Genomic DNA, 26,591 nt, shown 5'->3' with positions numbered 1-26,591 from the left:
AAAAATTTTTGCTTTGTGGCATTATTAAAACATTGCTTAACAGCAAATTTTCTAAACTCACAGATACCCAGATAATACTTTATTTTTCCTTTAACACTCTATTTGGTGCTGTTCTTGATCTCTGAGATCCCCCTTCATTTGTGATGCTTTAATTTTTGTTGAACCCTCTAAACAATTCTCATTACTTTCCCACTTTTCTCTTATTTGTACCATGTTTTTAAACTCCATTTTCATTTTATCCATTTGACTGACTATCCCTTCTGGCATGCATCTTCTTGATAATTCTCAAATAATGTCCACTATCCATTCTTTAAATTCCTCCCTTTTTAAAAGACAAGTATGAAAAGTGCTTCATTTTTATATTATTACACTGCATTCTTTCTTATATTGTTACAGTGTAAAGCCCGGATACGTTACAGACAAGAAAAAGTACATTGTTTATATGTGTGTATATCTATATATACAGTCATTGATGAAACTCACTCCCCTCACATTTAAATAACTATGATTGCATGCTGTACAGCAGAACCATAGCCAAGTCTTTCAGCACCCTGTGCATCTCCCTGCACTGGTGACCTCCTGAACTCTGCTGAAGAGAAACAAAAAAAGAAAATGTCTTTAAAAAAGCTGAAGACCAAAAAGCTCTTCTGCTCTGAAACTCTTACTGTTAAATTATCACACACTCTGTACATTAGCCATTACTGCAAATGCAGTATTGCATTAATTTGTTGAAGCCAGTACTGCACTCCGACAGTATCATCATCCTTAGCAGCTTGCACTTGGGCCGCCACCCCCTTCACCCCACCCTAGTTATAACACAGCTATACAGAGTTGGCTTGAAATATAACATGCAGTTTACATCAATTTTTATACAAATATTAAGTTAATAAGTATAAAAGCTGTTTTGTTTGCAGTTCTTTCAGCAGTCCCTTCACTGTCCTTCAAGTCACAAATGACAAAGTTAGGTTTGTGCTTTTGAATCTAATGTTGATGGATTTACTTTATATCAGCAAGTTAAGTGTCATCAGAAATACTCGGTCTAGGGATCTAAACCTCTGGTGCAACATCAACCGAACGGTTTGGAATGACAGATGCATCTCACAGTGGATACTGCTGCTCTGGAATAGACTTCCCCTCCACATAAAACAAAGATCATCCCTGTCTGTATTCAGGAGCATCTTGGATCTATGGGAGGGAAAAGAGAAAAGTCCCCCAGGACTGCTCCCTGTACTAATAATGGACAGAGGCAACTACTAAATCCCATGTATGGGTTCCCAAAATTTTTCGATGGTATGACCCCAGTAAGTCTCAAATTTGTTTATGTCCAGCTGGGAAGGGAAATTTATTATAGACTCTGGCTGTGCTATTGATATATTTTATAGGCGCATTATTGGAGATGATATGATTTGAAGAGAGGGGAAAGTTACGCTGGAAACGTTCACTGATTATTTAAATAATACCGGGTCAATAAAGCCTGCTGTAGTTCAATGCTTTTTTGAGTCTACTGTGGATTGGTAACATGGAAAGTAATACTTTGGTAGCCTAAGTATTAGTGAAAATGATACCATGCTTGAGAAAGATAATATGGTTTAGTTTTTAGATTTGTAGGTGGAAAACTTGATGTTTGACAGCTAGCTGTTTTGTATGTGTTCACCGCACACACACGGAGTCGCATAGTCTATATGTAATGATTTCATATTAGTCATGTAAACTTGCCTGAATTGTATACTGTCTTAGTATAGCCTGGTGCATTAAAACAAGTAGTCTTAAGTATTTTGGAGAAATGTTTATGCTGATAGTTTGCTTGACCTTTAAGATGAAAGACAGAATGAAGCTGAAAATGCATTTTCTTTCATTTGTGGCATTGTGAACTTGCTTAGCTGTAATTATTTTCTTTCTGCTAAGTAAAACAAATGTACTTGAGTTGTTTTGCTTTTCTTAGGAATGCAAAATTTGATAAAGTAAATCAGAGACTGCTAAGAAAATGCTGTGCCATCAGATGCATGTGCTACTTTTGAAGTATTTTTTATCATCATTAATCATTGTCTCTAAAAATACATTTGGCAGGGAGATATGAAGTACCAGGAAGATCCAGTTGACCTTCGCCTTGATATTGAGCAGCGCAAGAAATTCAAGGAAAAACATCCTAAAAGAATTGGCTCAAGGGAGTCTGTAGAATCGGATGATTCAAGCCTGTCAAGAGACCGTGCAATTGAAAAAACAGAGAAACATCTCAAAGGATCTAAAAAGCACAAGTATGTGGATACGTTTCTGTTATATAGGGGAGGAATGATGGGACATCTGATTTGTAAATAAAACATTTTTGCGTAGTGTATGTAGGTAAATCAGTTAATTTAGGTTGTCATTTTGAAAATGTAAGGCAAATATGAAACACTTTTGACATCATTTGAAACTCTCTAAAGTAAACCCTTTCCTCAGCAATTCCGGATTCTAATTTCATATTACTTAAAAGCTATGAAGAAGTGGTGGTGGTCCAAGTCATTGCAGCATATATGAAGTTATGGTACTGATGTTAGGGAAGACCTTTAGAATATAAAAGAACAGTAACTACACAGTGGAGTGAATTTCTTAAGTAAACCCAGAATGGCATGGATTAATGAAACAACGAGACAGGTTTAATGAAAAGCCACTTAAAGCTGAGTGACGAATGAATAGTAACTTGCAGGGAATATGTAAGGCCAGGTGAAACTCCCTACATACTTTTATCAAAAATCAACTGTTATGTAACTACAGGTACTGTTCTTCATGGATTCTTATTTGGCTTTTTCTTCTCTTCCAGTCAGAATTTGTCTTTCTTTAAATTTCTGTAATCTGGATGTCATCACACCGGTGTACTGTAGTATGACATGATGTAATTTGCCAGCCATGTAAACTTGTACTTCCCGAAGCCTGCCATTTCTTTTTTCCCTCATGCACAGTTTGGATCTCTCTCTTTCTGAAGGAAACTAACAAATCGTCAAGTAATAATGATAGTGGCTAGGCTAATAGCTCCCCTGTACTCTGTACACAGGTATCTACAAGGCCACATCCCAGTTTCTACATATTACAAATTTGCACTCCTAATTCAACCCTTTACTTCTTTCTCTCTCACATTTACCATTTTGCTCTACAGCAAACCTGCTCACCTCTCACTGCATCATCTGTCTCCTTTATGTATTGTTCCTCCTTTCAGCAGTTTTGTTTCACTTTCTTGCATGCACTGCCAACATCTCTTCTCAAGATGGATAAAATGTATGATGTTAAGTTGTCTATCTCGCCTTCATTCTTGCTGGATGGGTTCGGAGCCGACCTCGGCTCCGACTCGGCCACTCTAAAAAGCTCGAGAGTTGGTTCCACCGGCTCGAGGCTCCCCTTATATCCCACAATGCTAGGCGAGAGTTACCTCAGATCTCGTTTGCCGCTACAGCTTCGAGGTTGGTTGCTTCTACCGGTTCCTGGTGAGTGTTAACTTTTTCTTCTAAAAGTTACTCTTTAACCCCTTTTAAGTTAAATTTCTTCTTAGTTAGTGTAGATTAAAAAACTTTATCCCGACCCTAAATTTTCCGTTTTTTACCAAAGAACCTTTGGTTCTTCCTTTGGGCCCTTAGGCCTTCCTTCCCTAGTGGAGTGTTTGTGTTTCTTGTAGTTTACTTTAATTTTATTGTACTTTAAATTCTAGTATCACTACTAAAATTATTATTTTTCCTGACAGGGTATAACTTGTGTGTTTGGGTGTGTGTTTGTGTACACCTGTCAGTTAGGGAAATGTCTAAAGAAGCAAAGGTCTCGATTCAAGAAGTGTGATGCGTGCTGTCAGAAAATGTCTCTGACAGACGCTCACACTTCTTGTGTCTATTGTCTGGGCCTTTGCACCTGCAGGACTCCTGTGCTGTGTGCCATGGCTTCAGCCCCAGGGTCCTGCAGGAAAGAAAACAAGTTGATTCTGAGAGGCTTATTAGCCAGAGGATTCCTGTCAGTTTCAACAGGGAAGCCCTCTAAGGCATCGAGGTCTTCGGCTCCGGCTTCTGAGCCGAGACCTCAGGTTGCTCAACCTTTGCCTTTATCGGCTCCCGCTGGAGCCGATAAGTCTCAGTCCACAGTTTCTGTGGCTCCTCGGCTCGGCCGGAGCCGAGGTTATTGAGTACCGTGTCGGCTCCGACCAGACCTTCGGAGCCGACAACCAGAAAGAGGTCTAGGTCACCATCTCTTGGCTCCGTTCATTCGGCTCCAGGATCTCCCCTGCTGTCTGAACGGAGCCAAAGGTCTCATTCCTCTAGGTCATCGAGGCTGTCCGATCATGACCTTCAGAGGGTAGTGAGTCGACTGCTTAAGTCCGAGGCACTAGCCCAGATGCTTCAGAGCCCGACTCATCAGTCGCTGCGGCCGCCGGTCCATCAACTCTTTCCTCCTTCGACTCTTTTGAGTTCGGAGCCGGGTCGCGTCGGAGCCGAGACTGTGATTACTTCGGAGCCGAGACAATTGTCTTTGGCTCCGTCGTCGGCTCCGTTTTCTTCTTTGGAGGAATCTCGGCGCCGGACTTCCCTCGTCTGCTCCGAAGGGGTGAGTGGCATCGGACCCTTGTCCGACCCCCCTCTCCCTCTCGGGGCTTCGGCGCTGGTGAGTTCGGCTCCGACATCGACCTCGGAGCCATCACTGTCGGTGCCGAGGGGGGTTCTTAGCTCCTCGGAGCGGGGACCTCTGGCTCTACCTGACAGGGGTGCATTCGAGGTCATGCGGAGTGTGTTAGAGCCTGGCTCTACTCCACAGTCGGCTCCGTCCGCCCCTCCCTCTATGCTGCCTCAGGGTAAGTCGACTCACTCCCTCATCCCGGACCACAGAGAGCCAGCTCCTCAGGAGCCCCTGTGGGATTTCATCCTCTTCCGAGGCCTCTCCTGATTTGGCAGAAGAGCCCCCTCGGAAGAGGAAGTGCAAGAGGAAACACATTGACTCACCTGAGTCTATCACGTCAGACACAGATCTGGATGATTCTGACGGTTCCCCGTTCCCCTTCTGAAGATGTCTCATTTGCAGACATTCTGGAGATCCTGAAACAGAGGGAAATTGGCCAGCCCTCAACCCTTCGGAGGACGAATCTGTGTATCTTGAGGCGTTTGGCTCTCGTCCTTCCACCTCCTGGGTGTCCCCCTTGACCCCCTCATGCAGGTGGTTGCTAAGAAGGCATGGACGGCTCCTGATTCAGTGGACCCCACTCCCAGGAGACCCTCTAAATTCATAACAGCTCCATCAGACAAGCAATTTTTATCAAAAGGAGTTTCTGTGGATGCTATGGTGGTAGCTGCTGCCACAAAGAAGGAACTGGCTGATCCTTCAGTGCCTGTCCATCCACCTAACAAGGAATCTAGGTCCATGGATAGGTACGCGAAGCGGATGTTCTCCTCAGCGACATTTACCATGCGTTCGCTGAATTACCTGTGCCATTTCACTCGTCTTCAAAGGGACTTGATCAAGGAAGCGAGTGAAATGTTAAAGGATCCTACAGCTGCGGGTTTCCAAGAAAAATGAACACGCAGCTGGCTACCCTTAATTCCATATCCAACTCCTCCATGCCTCCTCTCTTATGTGGCCGATGGAGCGAGCAGAGCCGCAGGGACAGGTGTAGCCTTACGTAGGCACGCCTGGATGCGCTATGCACTTTGCGGACCCTTTCAAGGCGTCTTTCACGAACTCCCTTTGATGGATCATCTCTCTTTGGTCCTCAAGTGAAAGAAACTCTGACTAGGTGCGAGACTGATGGCAAGACCCTTTCTGCCGCCGGAGTCCGTTTTTCGACTCCTTCTAGGCCTTACCCCAAAGGCCAGAAGGTGGGAAGATGTGGTTCCGTAAACAATCTCAAGGGACTTGCCGGACGACAGAGTCGTTTTCCTACCAAAGGCAGAGGTGGGAATAACAATGGTAGACGCCGCCTAGGGGCAGGGGGGTCCGCAGAACCAGGGCAATCGAAGCCTTTCCTGACAAGCCCTTTCAGCATCCCTGAGGTGTTGCCCGACTGCCCATCTTCGGAGGCAGTCGGGGAAGATTGTCACTGTACCCAGAAGCCTGGCTATCCCTGACTCAAGACAAATGGGTACAGTCCATCATTTCGAAGGCTATTCTATCCCCTTTCTTCGTTTTCCAAATCAGTCAAAAAATCCCTTCCAGATGTTCCACCGCTCAAAGGGATATAGCAGCTTTGGAAATTTCAAAGCTGCTTGCAAAAGAGCAATTCAGTCAGTGCCAGCAGACCAACGAGGATCCGGAATCTACTCAAGGTTCTTTTTAGTTCCAAAGAAAACAGGGGACTGGAGACCGATTTTGGATCTCAGTGTCTTGAACAAATCAGTCAAGAAAACAAGATTTGGATGGTCGCGCTGCAATCCATTCTTCCCTTTGGGCAAAGGAAACTGGATGTGCTCTATAGACCTTCGGGATGCGTGCTATCACATAAAATGAACAGACGCTCCAGAAGATTCCTCCGCTTCAGGCTGGGAACCAGTCATTTTCAGTTCAGGGCCCTGCCCTTTGGTCTCACCACTGCCCCCCGGGTGTTTACCAAATGCATGGCAGTGGTAGCTTCTCACCTGAGACGACAAGGATTCCAGGTGTTTCCATATTTGGACGACTGGCTTCTCACAGCTCCCACCAAGCATCTCCTTCTGATGGCCAGAGATTATACTTTTAGCGTTTGTCAAAACTGGGTATTTCAATAAATTGCGAAAAGTCTGTTTTGTCGCCTTGTACTATTACCTACATAGGCGCAAATCTAGATACTATAAACATGTCTGCAAGGCTAACGAACCAAAGGATATCAGACATTCACAAATTGGTGTCACTTCTTCTCAACAACAACAGAGTCAAAGCCAGGTTAGTTCTAAAGGTGTTGGGAATCATGGCAGCGCCATACCTCTCCTTCCATTGGCCAGATACCACATGCGGATCCTTCAGTGGATGCTTTTTACTCAATGGTCATACCAGGAACTTCCAATGTCTCACACCATTATGATCATGGCGTGCAAAAGCATCTCATGTGGTGGATGTCTTCCCCCCAGCTCCTGTCGGGAAGACCATTTGTTCCACCTCCTCCGGTTGCTACTCTGACAATGGATGCCTCCTGATCGGGTGGGGGCATTATCAGGGCAGGACAGTCCAGGGCACATGGCAACCAAACGAATGCCACTTGCACATAAATGTTCTGGAGATGAGAGCAGTGCTTTTTAGCGTTGCAAGCCCTTCAAGACTCTCTTCCCTTGGGAACGATTGCAATCCAGACAGACAATATGTCTGTAGTGTGGATCTAAACCTCTGGTGCAACATCAACCGAACGGTTTGGAATGACAGATGCATCTCACAGTGGATACTGCTGCTCTGGAATAGACTTCCCCTCCACATAAAACAAAGATCATCCCTGTCTGTATTCAGGAGCATCTTGGATCTATGGGAGGGAAAAGAGAAAAGTCCCCCAGGACTGCTCCCTGTACTACTAATGGACAGAGGCAACTACTAAATCCCATGTATGGGTTCCCTCAATTTTTCGATGGTATGACCCCAGTAAGTCTCAAATTTGTTTATGTCCAGCTGGGAAGGGAAATTTATTATAGACTCTGGCTGTGCTATTGATATATTTTATAGGCGCATTATTGGAGATGATATGATTTGAAGAGAGGGGAAAGTTAAGCTGGAAACGTTCACTGATTATTTAAATAATACCGGGTCAATAAAGCCTGCTGTAGTTCAATGCTTTTTTGAGTCTACTGTGGATTGGTAACATGGAAAGTAATACTTTGGTAGCCTAAGTATTAGTGAAAATGATACCATGCTTGAGGAAAGATAATATGGTTTAGTTTTTAGATTTGTAGGTGGAAAACTTGATGTTTGACAGCTAGCTGTTTTGTATGTGTTCACCGCACACACACGGAGTCGCATAGTCTATATGTAATGATTTCATATTAGTCATGTAAACTTGCCTGAATTGTATACTGTCTTAGTATAGCCTGGTGCATTAAAACAAGTAGTCTTAAGTATTTTGGAGAAATGTTTATGCTGATAGTTTGCTTGACCTTTAAGATGAAAGACAGAATGAAGCTGAAAATGCATTTTCTTTCATTTGTGGCATTGTGAACTTGCTTAGCTGTAATTATTTTCTTTCTGCTAAGTAAAACAAATGTACTTGAGTTGTTTTGCTTTTCTTAGGAATGCAAAATTTGATAAAGTAAATCAGAGACTGCTAAGAAAATGCTGTGCCATCAGATGCATGTGCTACTTTTGAAGTATTTTTTTATCATCATTAATCATTGTCTCTAAAAATACATTTGGCAGGGAGATATGAAGTACCAGGAAGATCCAGTTGACCTTCGCCTTGATATTGAGCAGCGCAAGAAATTCAAGGAAAAACATCCTAAAAGAATTGGCTCAAGGGAGTCTGTAGAATCGGATGATTCAAGCCTGTCAAGAGACCGTGCAATTGAAAAAACAGAGAAACATCTCAAAGGATCTAAAAAGCACAAGTATGTGGATACGTTTCTGTTGTATAGGGGAGGAATGATGGGACATCTGATTTGTAAATAAAACATTTTTGCGTAGTGTATGTAGGTAAATCAGTTAATTTAGGTTGTCATTTTGAAAATGTAAGGGCAAATATGAAACACTTTTTGACATCATTTGAAACTCTCTAAAGTAAACCCTTTCCTCAGCAATTCCGGATTCTAATTTCATATTACTTAAAAGCTATGAAGAAGTGGTGGTGGTCCAAGTCATTGCAGCATATATGAAGTTATGGTACTGATGTTAGGGAAGACCTTTAGAATATAAAAGAACAGTAACTACACAGTGGAGTGAATTTCTTAAGTAAACCCAGAATGGCATGGATTAATGAAACAACGAGACAGGTTTAATGAAAAGCCACTTAAAGCTGAGTGACGAATGAATAGTAACTTGCAGGGAATATGTAAGGCCAGGTGAAACTCCCTACATACTTTTATCAAAAATCAACTGTTATGTAACTACAGGTACTGTTCTTCATGGATTCTTATTTGGCTTTTTCTTCTCTTCCAGTCAGAATTTGTCTTTCTTTAAATTTCTGTAATCTGGATGTCATCACACCGGTGTACTGTAGTATGACATGATGTAATTTGCCAGCCATGTAAACTTGTACTTCCCGAAGCCTGCCATTTCTTTTTTCCCTCATGCACAGTTTGGATCTCTCTCTTTCTGAAGGAAACTAACAAATCGTCAAGTAATAATGATAGTGGCTAGGCTAATAGCTCCCCTGTACTCTGTACACAGGTATCTACAAGGCCACATCCCAGTTTCTACATATTACAAATTTGCACTCCTAATTCAACCCTTTACTTCTTTCTCTCTCTCACATTTACCATTTTGCTCTACAGCAAACCTGCTCACCTCTCACTGCATCATCTGTCTCCTTTATGTATTGTTCCTCCTTTCAGCAGTTTTGTTTCACTTTCTTGCATGCACTGCCAACATCTCTTCTCAAGATGGATAAAATGTATGTTATAACTGCCAGAAGCTGGTTACATCAGTGTATATGATGTTATGCTTTATTGCAGAATTGCACAAGAGTCAGACTTCTACACAATATGTTTGTGTGTGTGTATATATGTATAAGTATATATACATATATATATATATATATATATATATATATATATATATGTATATATATGTATATATTCATTCATATATGTGTGTGTGTATATGTATAAGTATGTATACATATATATATATATATATATATATATATATATATTCATTCATATATATTTATATATATATGTGTGTGTGTATATATATTTATGCATGTATATATATGTATATATATGTATATATATATATATATATATATATGTGTGTGTGTGTGTGTGTGTATGTATGTATATATATATATATATATATATATATATGTATATGTCTTCAGCTGTATTGATCCACTTTTGTTATATTCATACTGTACTTAAACTGTGCTGTGTGTTATATCCCTGATGACTCGAATTGTATACTTCTTATGTATGGTATGTACTCTTTAAGATTCGCTCGGTAAGTTCTTTAAGCATTTATTGCACTATAACTTGTATGGAATTGTGTGCTGTATGCATCCTGGTGGTAGCTGAAAAAGATCTAAAGATCAGTCTACCTTCCCAGTTAATAAACACAATCAGTTATTAAATGAATGAATGAGCAAATTAATTAGAAGAGGGACGGTATTGAGATCTTTTCACATGACTAGTGGGATAAGTCCGTTGTGTAAGTTTAAGTAAGCAAGTGAGACAATCACCATGAGGACAAACACTAAGAGAGCAGGACTAAGTCCAAACATAATTTTTGTTCCTCTTCTGCATCATTCTTTCCAACTACTGCAGTACCTCCATGAATCACTGGGTCTGCCAGCCTCTCCTGCTGCCCCTGTCCATCTCCTTTCTAAGACTTTGGCTGGTACAAAACCTAAGGGCATCTTTGGGGGGGGGGGGTCATGTCATTGAATGTTTTCCTCAGGGGGGTTTTCCAGTTACGACCTACCCTTCTACCCCTTGGTATCCTCCCTAATTTTGCCTGTTAAATCAAAGGGCACCCCACCCCCTCACCCTCTGTGGACCATGCCTCCCCATAGGAAATGCCTAGGTGAGTGCTTTCACATGCCCAAGCCGCTGATCAAACCATGGTCTCCTGGACTATATTTATGATTTCATTCCTCTACACAGTGACACTGGCTAGGCCTAAACATCCTTGAGGAAAGTCTTTTGTGCATTTGACATCCTGGACCCCCAAAAGTAACAACAAAGCATGCACATCAGTGATACCACTGCTTTAGGGTCTGGTTCAGGTTCAAACCTTTGATATCAAGGAATTGCATGCTTTGCTGTCACCCTGGTAGAGTGCATCTGAGATTCTTGTGCCCTGCTTCCTTTGAAGAAATATCTGGACCTTGTGGGTGACCAGCCTGAGTTGTCTGGTCACAGCTCTGTGATACTGAGCGCAAAGAGCTTTTCTGCTGGAACTGACTCTAGGCATGCATTGGCTTTCACTTCCTGCTTAAGGGCTGTTGTTCTTGTTATTCCATACCAGGACTTGCTTCTTAGTGCCTAGACATCAAACATATGTTTGATGTCTGGAGGGATCTATGACTGCAGTTTTAGAAATGCACCATTAGGGAATTCAGTTTTTGAATCCTTCATCAGGCCTGTCCCACCCCACTCTGCTTTTGGCAAGCAGGGGATCCAACAGATTTCCTGATCTTTTTGATGCTCTGTACATAGATGTCACCTGCTTACCCCCACACAAGCTTATGCATGAGTAGTGAAAGTGTCGGTACTTTTTTGCTGTCATGGTCCTTCATGGGCTCTGAGAATCTCAAAACCACTGTCTCAGAGATGAACAAGGACAAGAGGCCATCCCACTAGCTACATTCCCTCCTTACAATGAACTAGGCTTTGTGAGGAAAAGTTTGGACTGGCCTTGGGCCTCTACCCTTCTCCCTTTTAAAACATATGAGAGACTTTCTGTGGAAGATTCCTGAGGAGCTTTAGGTATATCCTACCCTTGAATCCAGTCATTTAGGCTGCCTTCAGTGCAGCCTGGTGGTACACTAACTGAAATAGCTGATTCCCTTTACCATCCACCATCTTTGTGGGCAGAGTAGTTAGTTTATTATGTATCTTAACATTGGGTCCTGTGTGATCTACTTCCTCCAGCAGAGATTCCAGAAGCCACAGCATTCCACCACTTTAGGTTTAGAGCCTTCAGCTGTTTGCATCACTGTCTCCACTTTTAGTCCTGCCTTTTAAGGAAGGATACCCCTAAAGTATAAGAGAACCCCAAGTCAGATAAGAACTCCCTGTGAGACTGCCTGTGGGTTCTGTAATAGGTACTGTAAGCCTTGATGTAATTTTTGTTATGCCAATGGTTTTCCTAAAGCTACTGGCTGAAGTGTATTGAAGGAGAAGCTTGGGCACAAGATCCTGGATGTCCATTTTTTTAATGATGCGAGCCCAGGTCGTGGTCATTGACATCCTAAGGAGGAAATGAGTTCTCACTTCTTTGAAGGGCTTTTTTGATCACCTCTTTTCTGCTTCCCCTTCCACCACCTCCTCTTTTTGTTTGTTTAACTTCAAAATAGAAAAGGGCCTCCTTGTCCCCCGAGAAAGCCATCAAGCTGTACATAGCTATGCCTTCTCTAGTGTTACATTTTTGACCTTTTGGTTGTATGATGTTCCGAGGTTTATCCTTGCTTGGAGAGCCATGGCAGAGAACTAGTCAACCTCAGTCCTCCCCAGAAAACACTTTGTTGTCTGAGCAGTCAGTTTTAGATGGAGCTCATAGGAACTGGCACATACTGTACTACTTAGAGGGGTCATAAAGGCTGTCCTTGTGCCAGATAAGGGATGGGATTTACTTACATTGGTTCCTTGTCATGAAGTGGAAAGATGATTTCCTTCCAGTTTTGAACCTCAGCAACTTTGTCTGGCATAGCTTGTGCATCAGTTTCAGATGGTACCCTCCAAGAGATTATGCTCTTGCTCCTGAAGGATGCCTAGAAGATGTTGCTGGACAGTGGTTAACATCTTTTTGGTACATCAGAATTTGGAATCCACTCAGAAGACTCCATTTGTTTCCTCTAATGAAAACATAATAACCAGTAAATAATGTTAACTGTTTAGTTTTTCCTCAGCATCCAGAATCTTCACCAGAATATTGGCTGGTGGTACCAAAGTGCTGCGGGAAGAGAGTCTTGTGCCCCATCTGGGGACTCATTTAAGGTATCCTTCTTTGGGTGCTCATTTGGTATGGAGTCTCTGGTACTGACTGTGTATTTGAAGTTCTCTCTGATATCATATCTGATGAATTTTTTTTTTTATTGAGGCAGGGTTGAACATGCCCCCCCCCGGGTGTGTATTCAGGAGGTCATAGCCTTTTCACATTGGGTAAGGATGCTGAAGAGAAAAGGCAATAGTCTTCTGAACTTTTGGACTTTATATTAACCACATTCCTCATGTTACCCCAAACTGTGCAGTGTCATTGGCTTCAGTGCTGTTTTGTACTCACTGGCACAGCTTTGGTGTCAGACCCTGTACTGGGCAGCCCCACATTTGTTCTGGGTGGCATCTTTCCCTTTTATAGCTGAACTGTTTGCTGATTCCGTTGATGGATCCTTCACTTTGCAGGTTGAGGAGCCTACCTTATGCCCCATACTGTGCAGGGAATGTGGTGGCCTTTGGAGAAGAGTTTCTGATAAACATATTGGAGCTAAGAGCAGTACTTCTATCCTTGAAGACCTTGGAGAAATTACTTTTGGGGAATCTTTTCTTCCACTCAGGTAACTAGTCCATTATACTGAAAATAATCATGCAGATGGCACAACATTGTGCCCCACTGTTTAAACGTCTGTTGTTTCTCTGCCTTTGGGCCAAAGATAGGAGCATCACAATGTTGGTATTTCACTTCCCCTGGGAATGTGAGCAAGATGGGAGATGCACTGAGCTGGGTATCCACTCCTTTTCTGGATCTTTGCTTCAGAAACCATGCATGATCAGGGTGCTCAGGAAGTGAGGCACTCTAGTGAGTGACCTTTTGCCACAGGAGAATATGTGGCTCTCTTGCCTTTGCTCACTCTAACAGGGCAAGATGGAGGTAGTGGCCATGTGTTTTTCCCCTCTGGCTATGAAGGTCACCCTACATATAATTGGTGATACCAGTCCCTTCCCAAAATTAATGGAAAATAGACCAAAATTAAGTCTCCTCTTCCCTTGGTGATCAAGGAAATTATAGTTTGTCTGTAAAGACCTTAGGAGAACAGGAAATTATCTTAGTCCTAGTAATAGAGGTCCAGCATAGGTAAGGTGACAGCCAATTCTGTAAGCCTTGCTCTTGATTTAGACCTCCTAAGCTTATTGTTGGGAGTTTGAGTGGTGTATGAAGCTCTTAACTTGACAGGGTTATGCTTCCAAATAAAGTGGTTCTCAGTTTGGTGAAATGGGTCTCAGTTTGGTCAGAGCAGTACCCTGTACTTTTCATATGCGTCAGGTTGCATTTGGTCTTTACATGTCTTTGTATGACTTCATCCTCAGTTTTTCCATGGTCAAAATGCACATGATAAGTATTGCTTCATGTCATTATCTTCTGAAAGGCAGGACTTTTGTCCAGCACCTATTGGTGAGACTGTTCTAAGAAGTGCTGCAACATTTTCCTTTTTTGAAGGACCCCTATGGTTGACTAGCTTGTCCATATAAAATTTGAGTCATACTACCGTAGCAGCACTGCGGTTCCTGTTGTGGAATATTTTTCCTATTGAGACTCGCCTGAGTTTAATGCATCTCAGAACTTCAGGCCCTTTAGTGCAGGGAGCCATATCTGGGCTTTGCCTTTGGTGTCTCTTGACATGAAGCTACATTTCTTTCTGAATGTGTTTTCTTAGGATTTTTTTTAGTTTTTCCTTATATCGCTGTCTTTTTTTGCAATGAATCCAGAGTTTATATAAACAATCCTGTGTTGGCTTGTGATTGATTGTGCAGTTGCCTGGTTAGAGAAAATGTATTTTGATTAAATTTTATTTTATTTTTTACCACTGTTTTTCATTGCTTGTAGGAAGCTTGTAGACAGGAAGATTTACCAGAGTGTTGATTTGTAATTTATTGATCTTTACTGTTAAGTGCGACTGCGAACAAAAGTGAACAGAATCTACTATGAGCATTCACGCATGAGGTTAAGGAATTCTAGCTTTTGTGTGACCTTCCTAACTGGTGCATTCAGAACAACGACTTTATTGTATGTAATTTAATATTTAAAACAGGATCCCGCAGTGGTGGTGCTGCGGTAGCGTTGTCGCCTCACAGTAAGATGCTGTCCGGTTCGATTCTCAGCTAGAGCATCTTCTGCATGGAGACATGCATGAATGGGCATACCTTCGTTGAAGGTTGTGCGTCAGGCCTGGCAAGCCGGTACGTAAAAATCAACTGCCAATCATTAGTGGACCGGAGTTCCGCTGTGGCGACCCCTAACCGGAAAAAGCCAAAAGACACAAACAAGTTGTAGGGTAAAACAAGTCCTGCTGTCTGTAAAGCTGTGCTCAGCCACAAACCAAGTAGTATAAACAAAAATGTAGAAGACAGCACCACAGCAAACCAATAAAAAGCAGATGGCAAACAGCAGTGTAAAATCCAAATAGACTTTTATTTGAACACAGGTGAGTGCTTTCGCAATAAAATCACTTCTTCAGACCATACAAAAAAATCAGCAGCATCTCAGATATTTAAAATGCAATCAATTAAACATCTGCCAATAAAAAACATTCAAGTACATGACCCTATTCTATGTGAGTTTGTTAGTGCAGCCCCAAATTTTGTTTATAAAAATAAAAAATCATTGAAAAGACAGCTCTGTTTCCCTAATACAAGTAAATTACAGCAACCTAGTTAGTGTCAGACCAAAACTAGTTGTTACCTCTATCTGTGGTAAATGTATTTTTTGTAAATACATATGTATCCAATACATTTATACAGCCAGACAGTGATAATCATTACGTTTTTTAAAGTTAAAGCTAATTGTGACACTAAAAACTTAGTTTATTTAGCAGTGTGTGTGACTTGTTCAAAATTTTATATACGGAAAACTAATAGGTGACTTAAGGAACGAATTAGAGACCATTATTATTGTGCCAATAAAGGGTTATAGTGCCTTAGCTAAACATATACTAGAGAAAGGCACTAACCATTGGTTCATGTTTATTGCAGTAGAAGTAATTTATGAAAGTTTTAGGTTGGGTGATATAACTAATGTCACAGAAGGGAAAAAATTAAGATGGATACTTAAACTATCAGCACATAGAGGTGCAGGTTTGAATGAATCAGTACCTCTTAAGCCAGTTCTGAAAGAAAGAAAAAAAGCTTAAGTGTACTGCTATGTGTGTTTTTATGGCAGTAAGTAGCCTTTTATGTTTTTTGTCTTAAAAGAAAGCTGTGCCTTTAAATTGTTATGGCTATTGTACTTGAATGTTTTTATTGGTAGATATTTAATTGATTGCATTTTAAATATTTGAGATGCTGCTGATTTTTTGTATGGTCTGAAGAGGCGATTTTATTGCGAAAGCACTCACCCGTGTTCGAATAAAAGTCTATTTGGATTTTACACTGCTGTTTGCCATCTGCTTTTTATTGGTTTGCTGTGGTGCTGTCTTCTACATTTTTGTTAATATTTATTTGTATGTTTGAATGACTTTTTTTCATAGAAGTTGATTTCAAATCTGTGTTCTGCAGTAACTGATTTTGATTATCCTTTTCTTTAAGAATTATTTATTCATTGCAGCTCTAAATGGATTTCTTAGACAAGTATGCCATTAACGATTTGCTAAATCACAAGTATATTGTACAGTGCATTAAATACTATGTATATTTAAAGGTAACACTTGATAACATTTGTGATCTGTATTCTGGATGCCAAAAGTTGGATGATTTGCTTACCATCATTAGTAGTACATCTAGACTTACCAGTGACTATTTCACATGTGGAATCGATGCAACTTGAATAATTGTTGAATGTATTAATGACTGGACTAATGAGCTAAATAATGTTAGCAAACAGCAAATAGAACACATTTAGGGAAAGAAGTGGTTGTTGTCGGTGTAGAGCACTCAACCCCTATTGAACCAAGTTAGTACCTCTGACATTTTTTGAATTCTGGATACAAGTATTCAGCAGTCTGAGGATTCAGAGCATATAGAAGAAAATAAAAAAAATAAAATAAGAAGTTCAGAACAAATAACAAGAAAGAAAAATAAACTGATGTCTATAAAGCAAAGAGGGTACATACTGAAAAGGATGTAGATCAGAGCATGCGTATGTACCTTTAAGAAGCATTTCCTGATGTAGCACATGCATATAAATAGTGAGTGAGCACTTGCAGGCAGCAGTGCCATTTTGAGAGAACAGCCAGCGTGTTAATATTTGAGTATGGTAGTCAGTCTGTGTTTAAGTTACAAAGCCTCATTTCTGATGTGTTTGTGTGTAATAAAGCTGCTTGAACTGAACCCATGAATGTTAGTCTGTTTTATCCTTTACCAAATGAGTGACAAAGGACACTGCTGTGTTATGTAACACACCATTTACAAGGAATGATATTTTTCTACCAGAAAACCTTCAGACTACAGAAAAAGGGTATCATTTTTACAGAAGAGAGGGTAGATAAGAGGCAGGGGGCAGGTGAAAAAAAAATCAAAATGGAGGGTGGAAGGACTGAAGACAAAGACTGAAGAAAAAAAGGAGAAAAACAAGTTGATAACATGGCTCAAGCTGTGGTTATACACAGCTGGGCTGGATAAAAACTGTATGCTTACAAATGTAATAAGCAATGAAAACAGTGGGATGAATAAGACTAATAGTGATTCCTTTCCAACAATTGAGCAGATATTACTGAATTAGAAGTTGAAGATTCGTCAGATCTGGTCAAACTATTCTTGTAATTGGAGATTAAATTATTAGAGGAACTGATTTGCAGTGAAGATCTGGACGCATGGATGGGAAATTGCAACTTCACCCCTGGGATCTCTTCTGTGTCCCTGCTAGACAGAGGCACAGTAAACTAATCTTAAAAGGGTACCTTCTATGACCTACTTTACAGAGGCACAGTAGGTTAATCTAATAGGGAGGTGGAAGCCAAATACACTCTGGCTAGGCTTATAAATGCCCTAGGGCAGATAGCCTAGTATCTACCTATGAACCTATAAGATAGGAATTGATTTGCAGTGAAGATAGAAGCGAAAATAGAGGATATGAGAATGTAAGGAAGTATTGATCTGTTTTTATTCAAGCTGATAAAAATTATCTCATCCACAAGGACTCTCTGACGGTTAGTTGGGAACTTACTCTTAGCTGGCATAGCTTGTACAGCTGTTAGGATGTATTTTGCACAAATCATATAAAAGCCGAAAGACAAACAACAACAACAACATATATAGAAGGGAGAGTCAGGTCACCATGAATGAAGAGATGTTTTGGGAAAATACCTACATGAAAAAAGTCCCATTTTAAAAATGGAATTGTTAGAGCATCTGAGCCTAATTTGAACATACATGTGTAGACAGCATAGCGTATGTTGTCAACATCAGTGAAAAGAATTTTTGCAGTAGATATTTTGCAATATTTGACAATCACAAGCCAGGATTTTTGCCAGGTTGAAAATGCAACAGTTCACAAATAGCAACATTTGATGCATCTCTAATGCTTGTTAATGGTAGAAGCATTAATAATAATTTTTTATTGGAAAATTTGCTACATTCTCATTAGATTGATGATGATATTTGTGAAACATGGATGTTAAGTTGTCTATCTCGCCTTCGTTCTTGCGACTCGGCCACCTTCAATAGCTAGAGAGCTGTTTACTGGCTCGAGGCTACCCCTTATCCCATAATGCCTAGCGATAGCTACCCAGATCTCGTTTGCTGCTTCAGCTGCGAGGTGTAGTTTTTCTGGCTCAGGCTTGTATAGAATTTTTTTTGTGTGTAACTTTTTCACTAGAATTTAACTTTTCTAGTATTTTATTAGCGATAGTTTTGTTTCTGTGATAGATAATTGTTTAGCTTATAATATCCCTCCATTTTGTAGAACTCGTTTAACTTAGAGTTCTCCCTCACCCCTCCCCTCCCCCCTACCTCTTCTTGTCAGGTTATCCATTTAAGTTAGAGGCTTTCCTTCTGCTTTTTTCTTATAGGCTAGCCGTTTAAATTAGAGGCTTTTCTAGTATCTTTAAAAAAAAAAAAAAAACCTTTAGCTATAGTCTTTCTAGTAGGTGTGTTTTGTGTAGACTGTATATTGCTTATTGTTGTTATAATTGGTTTTCTTCCTACTGTTCAGAATGTCAAAGGAATCCAGGGTTTCTGGGTTCAAGAAGTGTGACTCATGCTGTCAGAAAATGTCTCTGACAGATGGGCACACTTCTTGCGTCTATTGTTTAGGCACTGTGCACCTGCAGGACTCTTGTTCTATTTGACATTTCTTTAGTCCAAGAGTCCTGCAGGAGCGTAAGAATAAGCTGATTCTTAGGGGTCTTTTAAAACCCCAGGATTGACCGACCAAGAGCTCACAGCCTGTGAAATCTCCTAAGCCGTCGGCACCGAGTTCGGAGCCGTCTTCGGTTCAGGATTTACCTTCTGTGTCGGTTCCGGCTGGCACCGACAAGGCAGTCTCCCCGTCGGCTCCATCAGAGGCTTCGGAGCCGTCGCGGAGCCACAAGAGGCTGAGGTGTCCCCTTCACTAGAGTCGGTGCATTCGGCTCCTCGGTCTCCTTTACTTCAGAGCGAGCATAGTCACCGATCCTCTCACTCCTCTCGATCCTCTAAACTGTCGGATCATGATGTGGAGAGAGTGGTCAGTAGGTTGCTAAAGTCGCAGACACTGGCTAAATTGTTGTCCTGCCCTCCTCAACAGATATCTGCTCTGTCCACTTATCTCAGTGTTCCTCCTCCAACTACAATGAGTTCGGATCCGGAGTTTGTTGGGGTTCGAGTAGTGGAACAGTCGACTCCGATAACTCTATCTCCTTTGGTTCCGATGTCCGCTCAGATTCCCTCGGTGGTACCTTCCATAGAGGGATCTGGGTGCCGGGGCTCCCTCGTCTGCTCCGAGGGAGCGAGTGGCATTGGACCCTTGTCCGACCCCATTATCCCTCTCTGAGCTTCGGCGCAGGTGAGCTCAGCTCCTACATCGGCCTCTGAGCCGTCTCCCTCAGTGCAGAGAAAGATTCCTATTTCTTCGGAACCGGAGCTTTCTCTGCATTGTGGCAGGGACGCCTTCGATGTCATGTGGAGTGTGCTGTCCCCTGAGTCAGCTCCACTATCAGCCCCACCGGCTCCGTCCCATGTAGTGCCTGTGCCAACCTCTGCTCCTCCTCCAGACCCTAAGCGTAGGGAACCGATGCTCCAGGACACCCCATTTGGTGTTTCCTCCTCTTCTGAGGCCTCTTCTGATCACACAGAAGAGCCCCCTCGGAAGAAAAAGTGTAAGAGGAAGCACATTGACTCCCCTGAGTCTGTCACTTCTGATACAGACTTAGATGATTCGGAAGAGTCCCCAAGATCCCCCTCTGAAGATGTTTCCTTCTCGGACATCATAGAATTGCTTAAGCAGAGGGGGAACTGGAATCGCCTAGCCCCTTCTGAGGACGAGTCTGTATTTTGATGCCTTCGATTCCCGACCTTCCACCTCCTGGGTGTCTCCGCCTTTCGATCCACTTATGACAGTGGTGGCTTGAAAGGCTTGGTCAGCTCCAGATACAGTGGAACCAACTCCGAGAAGACCTAGTAAATTCATTACAGCACCCCAGGATAAGCAGTTCCTTTCGAAAGGTGTCCCTGTTGATGCTATGGTCGTAGCAGCAGCCACCAAAAAAGAGTTAGCGGAGACTTCTTCGTCTGTCCATCCCCCAACAAGGAGTCTAGGACGATGGACAGATATGGGAAGCGAATGTTCGCTTCAGCAACCTTCTCTATGAGGTCACTGAACTACCTGTGTCATTTTACCCGACTTCAAAGGGATCTCCTTAAAGAGCTCGGAGATACCCTCCAAGATCCAACAGCTGAGGGAGCACAAGCCAAGGTAGCTTCCCAGCTAGCGACGCTTAATTCTGTTGTTAACTCCTCCATGAGGCTCATTTCCTATGCAGCCGATGGGGCAAGTAGAGCCGCTGGTACCGGGGTAACCCTTAGGAGGCATGCGTGGATGCATCTGTGTAACTTTGCGGAACTCTTTCAAGCATCTTTCACCAACACTCCCTTTGATGGTTCCTTTCTTTTTGGACCACAGGTGAAAGACACTTTGAGTAGGTGTGAGCAAGAAGGCAAGACTCTCTCTGCCGTGGGAGTCCATTTTTCCACTCCCTCTAGATCTTACCCCAAAGGTCAGAAGAGTGGGAAGATGTGTTTCCATAAATCTCAGGGAGCCTTGCCTGACACATGTAGTGATTTTTCCTCCAGAGGCAGAGGGGGAAACAATAATAATATACGCCACCCTCGTGGCAGAGGGGGTCCACAGAACCAGGGCAACAGAGAATCCTTCTCTGATAAGCCCTTTCAGCATCCCTGAAGGGTTGCCCGGCTGCTCAACTCTGGAGGCAGTCGGAGGAAGACTTTTGCTGTACCCAAAAGCCTGGCAAAGTTTAACACAAGACAGATGGTTATGGTCCGTTATATCCGGAGGTTACAAAATTCCCTTCCATCAACCCCCTTGACAGTCAAGGAAGACCCTTCCAGATGTTCCACCCAATCTGAAGGAGCAAGCAGTAATAGAAGTTTCAAAACTGCTAGAAAAAAGAGCCATCCAGGAAGTCCCGGCAGACCAGCACGGATCCGGAACTTACTCAAGGTTCTTTTTAGTACCAAAAAAGACAGGGGACTGGAGAACGATTCTGGATCTCAGCAGACTAAACAGGTCTGTGCAAAGAACAAAGTTTCAGATGGTCTCGCTACAGTCCATTCTACCCTTTCTTGGTCAGGACAATTGGATGTGCTTGATAGATCTTCAGGACGCGTACTACCATATAAAGATGGACAGGTGCTGCAGGAGACATCTTCGCTTCCGGCTGGGGGCCAGTCATTATCAGTTCAGTGCTCTGCCATTTGGTCTCACCACAGCCCCCAGGGTGTTCACCAAATGTATGGCAGTGGTCACGGCTCACCTGAGGGGGCGTCAAGGATTCCAGGTGTTTCCGTATCTAGATGACTGGCTCCTTAATGCTACCACCAGGCATCAACTCATACAAGCACAGGACTACACAATCACAATCTGCTCCCAGCTCGGCATTACAATAAATTTCGAAAAATCTGCCTTGTTGCCCTGTCATTCAATCACTTGCATAGGAGCAGACTTAGGCACAAGGGATATGTTTGCAAGGCTACCACTAGAAAGGGTGTCCGCAATCCGTCAGCAGGTACAGGTTCTGATGCAGAGCAAAAGGATCCAAGTCAGGTACATCCTTCAAACTCTGGGTTCCATGGCAGCAGCCATTCTCCTAATCCCACTGGCGTGCTTTCATATGAGAATTCTTCAGTGGCTTCTGTTTGCGCAGTGGTCTTTCCAAGAGCTACCCATGACTTACATGATTCATGATCACGGATGCATGCAAAAGGCATCTTTCTTGGTGGATGGTCTCCCCACTAGTTACTCAGGGCAGACCTTTCATATAGCCACAGTGACGACAGATGCCTCCCTGATAGGGGGGGGGGCATTATCTGGGCAGGACAGTCCAAGGCACGTGGCAACCTCAAGAATACCATCTGCACATAAATGTCCTGGAAATGAGAGCCGTGCTCCTGGCATTGCAAGCCCTTCAAGACTCTCTTCCTTCTGGGACCATTGCTATTCAAGCGGACAACATGTCAGTGGTGTGGTACGTCAACAAGCAGGGCAGAACCAGGTCCTACCCCCTGTGTCGAGAAGAACTCAGACTTTGGCAGTGGGTGATTTCCTCCCAACGTTTTCTGATTGCGATGCACATCCCCGGGAGATCCAGCGTCATAGCGGACAGGCTCAGCAGAGCTATTCTTATGCCTCATGAGTGGTCTCTAAATCAGGAAGTTGCAAATCTTGTTTTCCGCAAATGGGGATAGCCTTGCTGTGATCTCTTTGCCACCCCCTTCAACAGCAAATGCAGCAACTACTTCTCCCTTCTGCTTCTGGGTCACATACCTAGAGACGCTCTAGTCCGCGATTGGCCCCAGGGACTTCTTTATGCCTTTCCTCCTTTCCCCCCCCGATACCCAAACTTATACAGAAAGCAATATCGCTGGGTTGCAAATTGATCCTCATTGCTCCCTACTGGCCTCGACAGATATGGTTCCCGTTCCTGCACTGTTACCTTTTCAATCAACCCTGGACTCTGGACCCAATTCCAGACCTCCTGGTTCATCAATCAGGCGGGTTGCATCAATCCCACAAAACTCTCCAGCTCACAGCTTGGTTGCTCCACTTCCATCCTTAGCCAGGCTTCCCAGCATTTTCCCAGCAGTCCGTGACAGTATCGTCTCCTCTCACAAGTCTACAACGAGGAAAACGTATGCTAGCAAATGGAAACGTTTTTCTTGTTGGGCAAAGGCTAGGAATGTGGATCTCTTTTCAGCCCCAGTCCACGTAATCCTGGAATTCCTAGCACAAGTGTTTCACTCCGGGTCCGCTTCTTCTACGATCAGCGTACAAATGGCGGCCATTTCTAACTTTCATGTTGGTTTTTCAAACTCTAACATTGTCTCATAAGCTCTCTAAAGCTTTTTTGAAAGGGACAACTCTTTTTAGGCCTCCAGTGAGAGATCCCCCTCCTCCTTGGGATCTTAATTTAGTCCTAACCTCCTTAATTCTGTCCCCTTTTGAACCAGCAGCGTCCTGCTCTATCAAGTTTCTATCTTGGAAGACACCCTTTCTCATAGCTATTACTTCAGCCAGACGCGTCTCCGAACTTCAGACACTATGTGTTCGTCCTCCATACTTGGTTTTTCATAAGGACAGGGTTGCTCTGAGGACTAATCCTTCGTTTCTCCCTAAAGTCTGCTCAGAAAATAATTTAAACCAGTCTATAGATCTGTGTTTTTCCCTAATCATACCAGCAAGGCAGAGTACAAACTACACCAACTGGACGTTCATAGACAATTGCGTTTTTACCTGCACAGAACTAAAGAAGTAAGGAAGTTGGACCAACTATTCCTTTCTTATGCCTTGGGCAAACAATGTCTCCCAGTTTCCAAGGTAACCTTGTCCAGATGGTTGTCACACACTGTTTCTTTCATTTATCAGTTAAAGAACAAACAGTTACCTATTAAACCAAAAGGTCATTCTACTAGGGCCTTGCCACCTCTGTAGCCTTCCAGTATAGGTTGCCCATGGATTCCATCTGTGCAGTTGCCATGTGCGCAAACCCTCATACCTTTATTTCTTATTGCAAGTTGGATATGGTCTCCAGGAGCAGAGCTGACTTTGTTTCCACTGTTCTGAAGAGTCTGTTCCACTGAGCCACCCAGGTTTTTAGGTGCTAGCAACGCTGTCCCAACCATCAAGAACGAAGGCAAGATAGACAACTTAACATAAAGAAGTTATGTACCTACCATAACGTTCCATGTCAGTTGTCTTCATCTCGCCTTCCTTCCTTGCGTCCCACCCTCCATCCCCCTGTCCTAGTGGATTGAGAGGAGTTTTTCTTTTTCACTGGCTGTGTGTTCTCGTTTCCTCTATTGACTTAGAGAATATGGCAGGTATAGTCAACTGATTTTCTTGACTGGTTTATTATGTTGTTATGTCTGGAGTTAGCTATTTCAAATGAGATATGGGTAGCTATCGCTAGGCATTATGGGATAGGAGGTAGCCTCGAGCCAGTAAACTGCTCTCGAGCTATTGAAGATGGCTAAGCCGGAGCCGACGATTGGCTCCAATCCCAACCAGCAAGAAGGAAGGCGAGATGAAGACAACTAACATGGAACGTTATGGTAGGTACATAACTTCTTTTTAATGAGCAATGACTGGAAACCAGTTCTGTTGGGATATAAATGTTTCTCTTGTAGCAGACATTCTTAAATCAGGTGGAGTTATGATGGGAATTAAAGATTGGTCTGGTGGTGATTTCATTTTTTCCTCAACTTATGGGTTTGGGATCCATCCTTGGCTTGGGCTTGAATGCTTTTTCCATATGCACAGATCCAACTTTCGAGCTGCTTTTACTCATAATGCCCCACCAACCTAGCATACCTCGGATCTCGTTTACCTCCATATCTCTCAAACACGGATCACCTTCTGTCAAGCATTTGGGTGTTTTATATTTAAGGTTTGTAAGTTTAACCTATTTTTATGGGGCTGTTATTCTATTTTTATACCCTTCCTCTCTAGCCTTTGCAGTTTCTTGGGCTTCTGTTCGTCAGGCTCAGGTTTTTCTACCCATTGCTTTTTAGAGTACTTCTTTGCATACTCAATTTGTTTGCATTCCCTCTGTGTTACCCTCTAGAAGGGTATTCTTTGTACCATTATTGGCACATTCTTTGCTTTTAAAAAAAGAAAAAACTTTCTTCTTATATTTCTTACTTCTGTCAGGGAAAGTATGTCAGACAAGCCAACAGGCTTTAAAATATGCACTTCCTGTGGCATAAGGTTCCCAAATCTGTTGCTCACAAGAGTGTGTTTTTCTGTTTGGCTGTTGACCACTTTAATACTGACTGCACTGTCTGTGCAGGCTTCAACTTGCAAGCCCTTAGTAATGGCAGGAGCAAATTGGTTTTGAAGGAATTCCTTTTTTCCCCTTCCTATTCTTTAGCTGATGAGCCTCAAATTCCTGCCAAGAAGTCTGAAAAAGGAAAGCATGAATCAGCTCTGAAAGACACTGACTCTAGTCTCCTGACTGTTCACCAGGGTCGCTCCCACAACTGAGCCTCCTCCAAAGATTTAAAGATTTCTAAGAAGTTGCGTCTGACCCTCTTGGATCCTACCACTTTAAAGCCCAAGTCTGCGCAGATCCCCCCCCAGTACTCGCTGGAACTGATCTCTCCCTGGCTCCATTCACTGTTCTGCAGGAGATTCTGATGAGGCACTCCAGGCCACCATCTACCAGTTCCTCCCTTAGATCCTCCAGGAACTTGTCCAGTGCAGAGGTGGATGGGATGAAGAAGGAAGTTCCTCAGAGTTCAGACCCTGGTGGGGGTAATTCTGTCTCCATCTTCCATCAGACCCACGAGCCTGCCCTCAACTGAACCTCAAGTGATCTCTCCTTCTCCGAGTCGACCTGTGGTTATGGAGCCCTCTGGTCTGAGATCTTTGACAGTGTCCTCATTGAATCCGAAGATAGATTGTACTCCAACCATGTTCCTGAGTCTCCCAGCTCCAACCCTTTTGGAGCAGAATGGCTTTTGGAACTGAAGCAGCGTCACTGGCTCCACAGGGTCAGGGATGTCTCTGAAGTTGGAGCCATCCTTGCCCCTGGGAGCCCTGGTGCTGGACAGCTCAGGTCCAACTCCCTCCTCTGGTCAGGAGTCTGGGAGGATTCAGCGCACATCAGTGCACAGCGTTTCGGCTGTGGTGCAGCCGGCCACTGTTTCATTTTGTTTTCTGCCTTTGAGGTGGTGGAGGGGGCTTTTTAATTGCTTAGATATAGGACATCTTTGCCCCCTTTGGATCCTATCTGTATCCCACCATCGGATTTGATCTGTGAGCCTGTCACATCTGTCTTACTGGGACAGCCAATACGATCAAGCCTCCAGTCAGTTCTCCTTCAGGACTCTCCTGTTACCTCTGATACCTCACCAGACCCACCCCACTGATGATATCCCTAGGAAGAGAATGTGCAAAAGGAGATGTACAGATTCTCCTCCCAGGAATCTTTCACAGAGGGCACTGACTTTGATGAAGGAGAGGGGTCCCCCAGATCTCCACCTGACAATGTCTCTTGTGGAGAAGTTCTGGAACTTCTAAAGCAAAAAAAGATGGATGGTCTTCCGAACCCCCATTCCCTGGAAGAGTCTGTGTCCGTGGAGACTTTCAGGTTTGGCCCAGCTACATCTTTGGTGACCCCCACCAGTTGATGAGCTGATAGACCTTGCAAAGCTCATTTGGCCATCCCCTAGCAGGAA

General features: G+C 43.0%; 1 protein-coding gene across 1 annotated transcript in view; it reads left to right on the top strand.

Moving 5' to 3' along the window:
- The window catches only part of LOC122792263 (thyroid hormone receptor-associated protein 3-like), a 1,630,997-nt gene that overhangs the window by 1,372,222 nt on the left and 232,184 nt on the right, over nt 1–26,591 (top strand). The window contains exon 10 of the mRNA XM_044060013.1: nt 2,068–2,255. Coding sequence (XP_043915948.1) covers nt 2,068–2,255 — 188 coding nt within the window. The remainder of the gene's footprint in view (nt 1–2,067; nt 2,256–26,591) is intronic.

This window comes from Protopterus annectens, chromosome 1.part2, assembly GCF_019279795.1.
Source record: "Protopterus annectens isolate FY-2018-M chromosome 1.part2, PAN1.0, whole genome shotgun sequence".
NCBI classification, from domain to species: domain Eukaryota; kingdom Metazoa; phylum Chordata; order Ceratodontiformes; family Protopteridae; genus Protopterus; species Protopterus annectens.
Note: the sequence above shows the minus strand (reverse complement) of the source record. Positions and strands in the feature narration are given on the sequence as shown.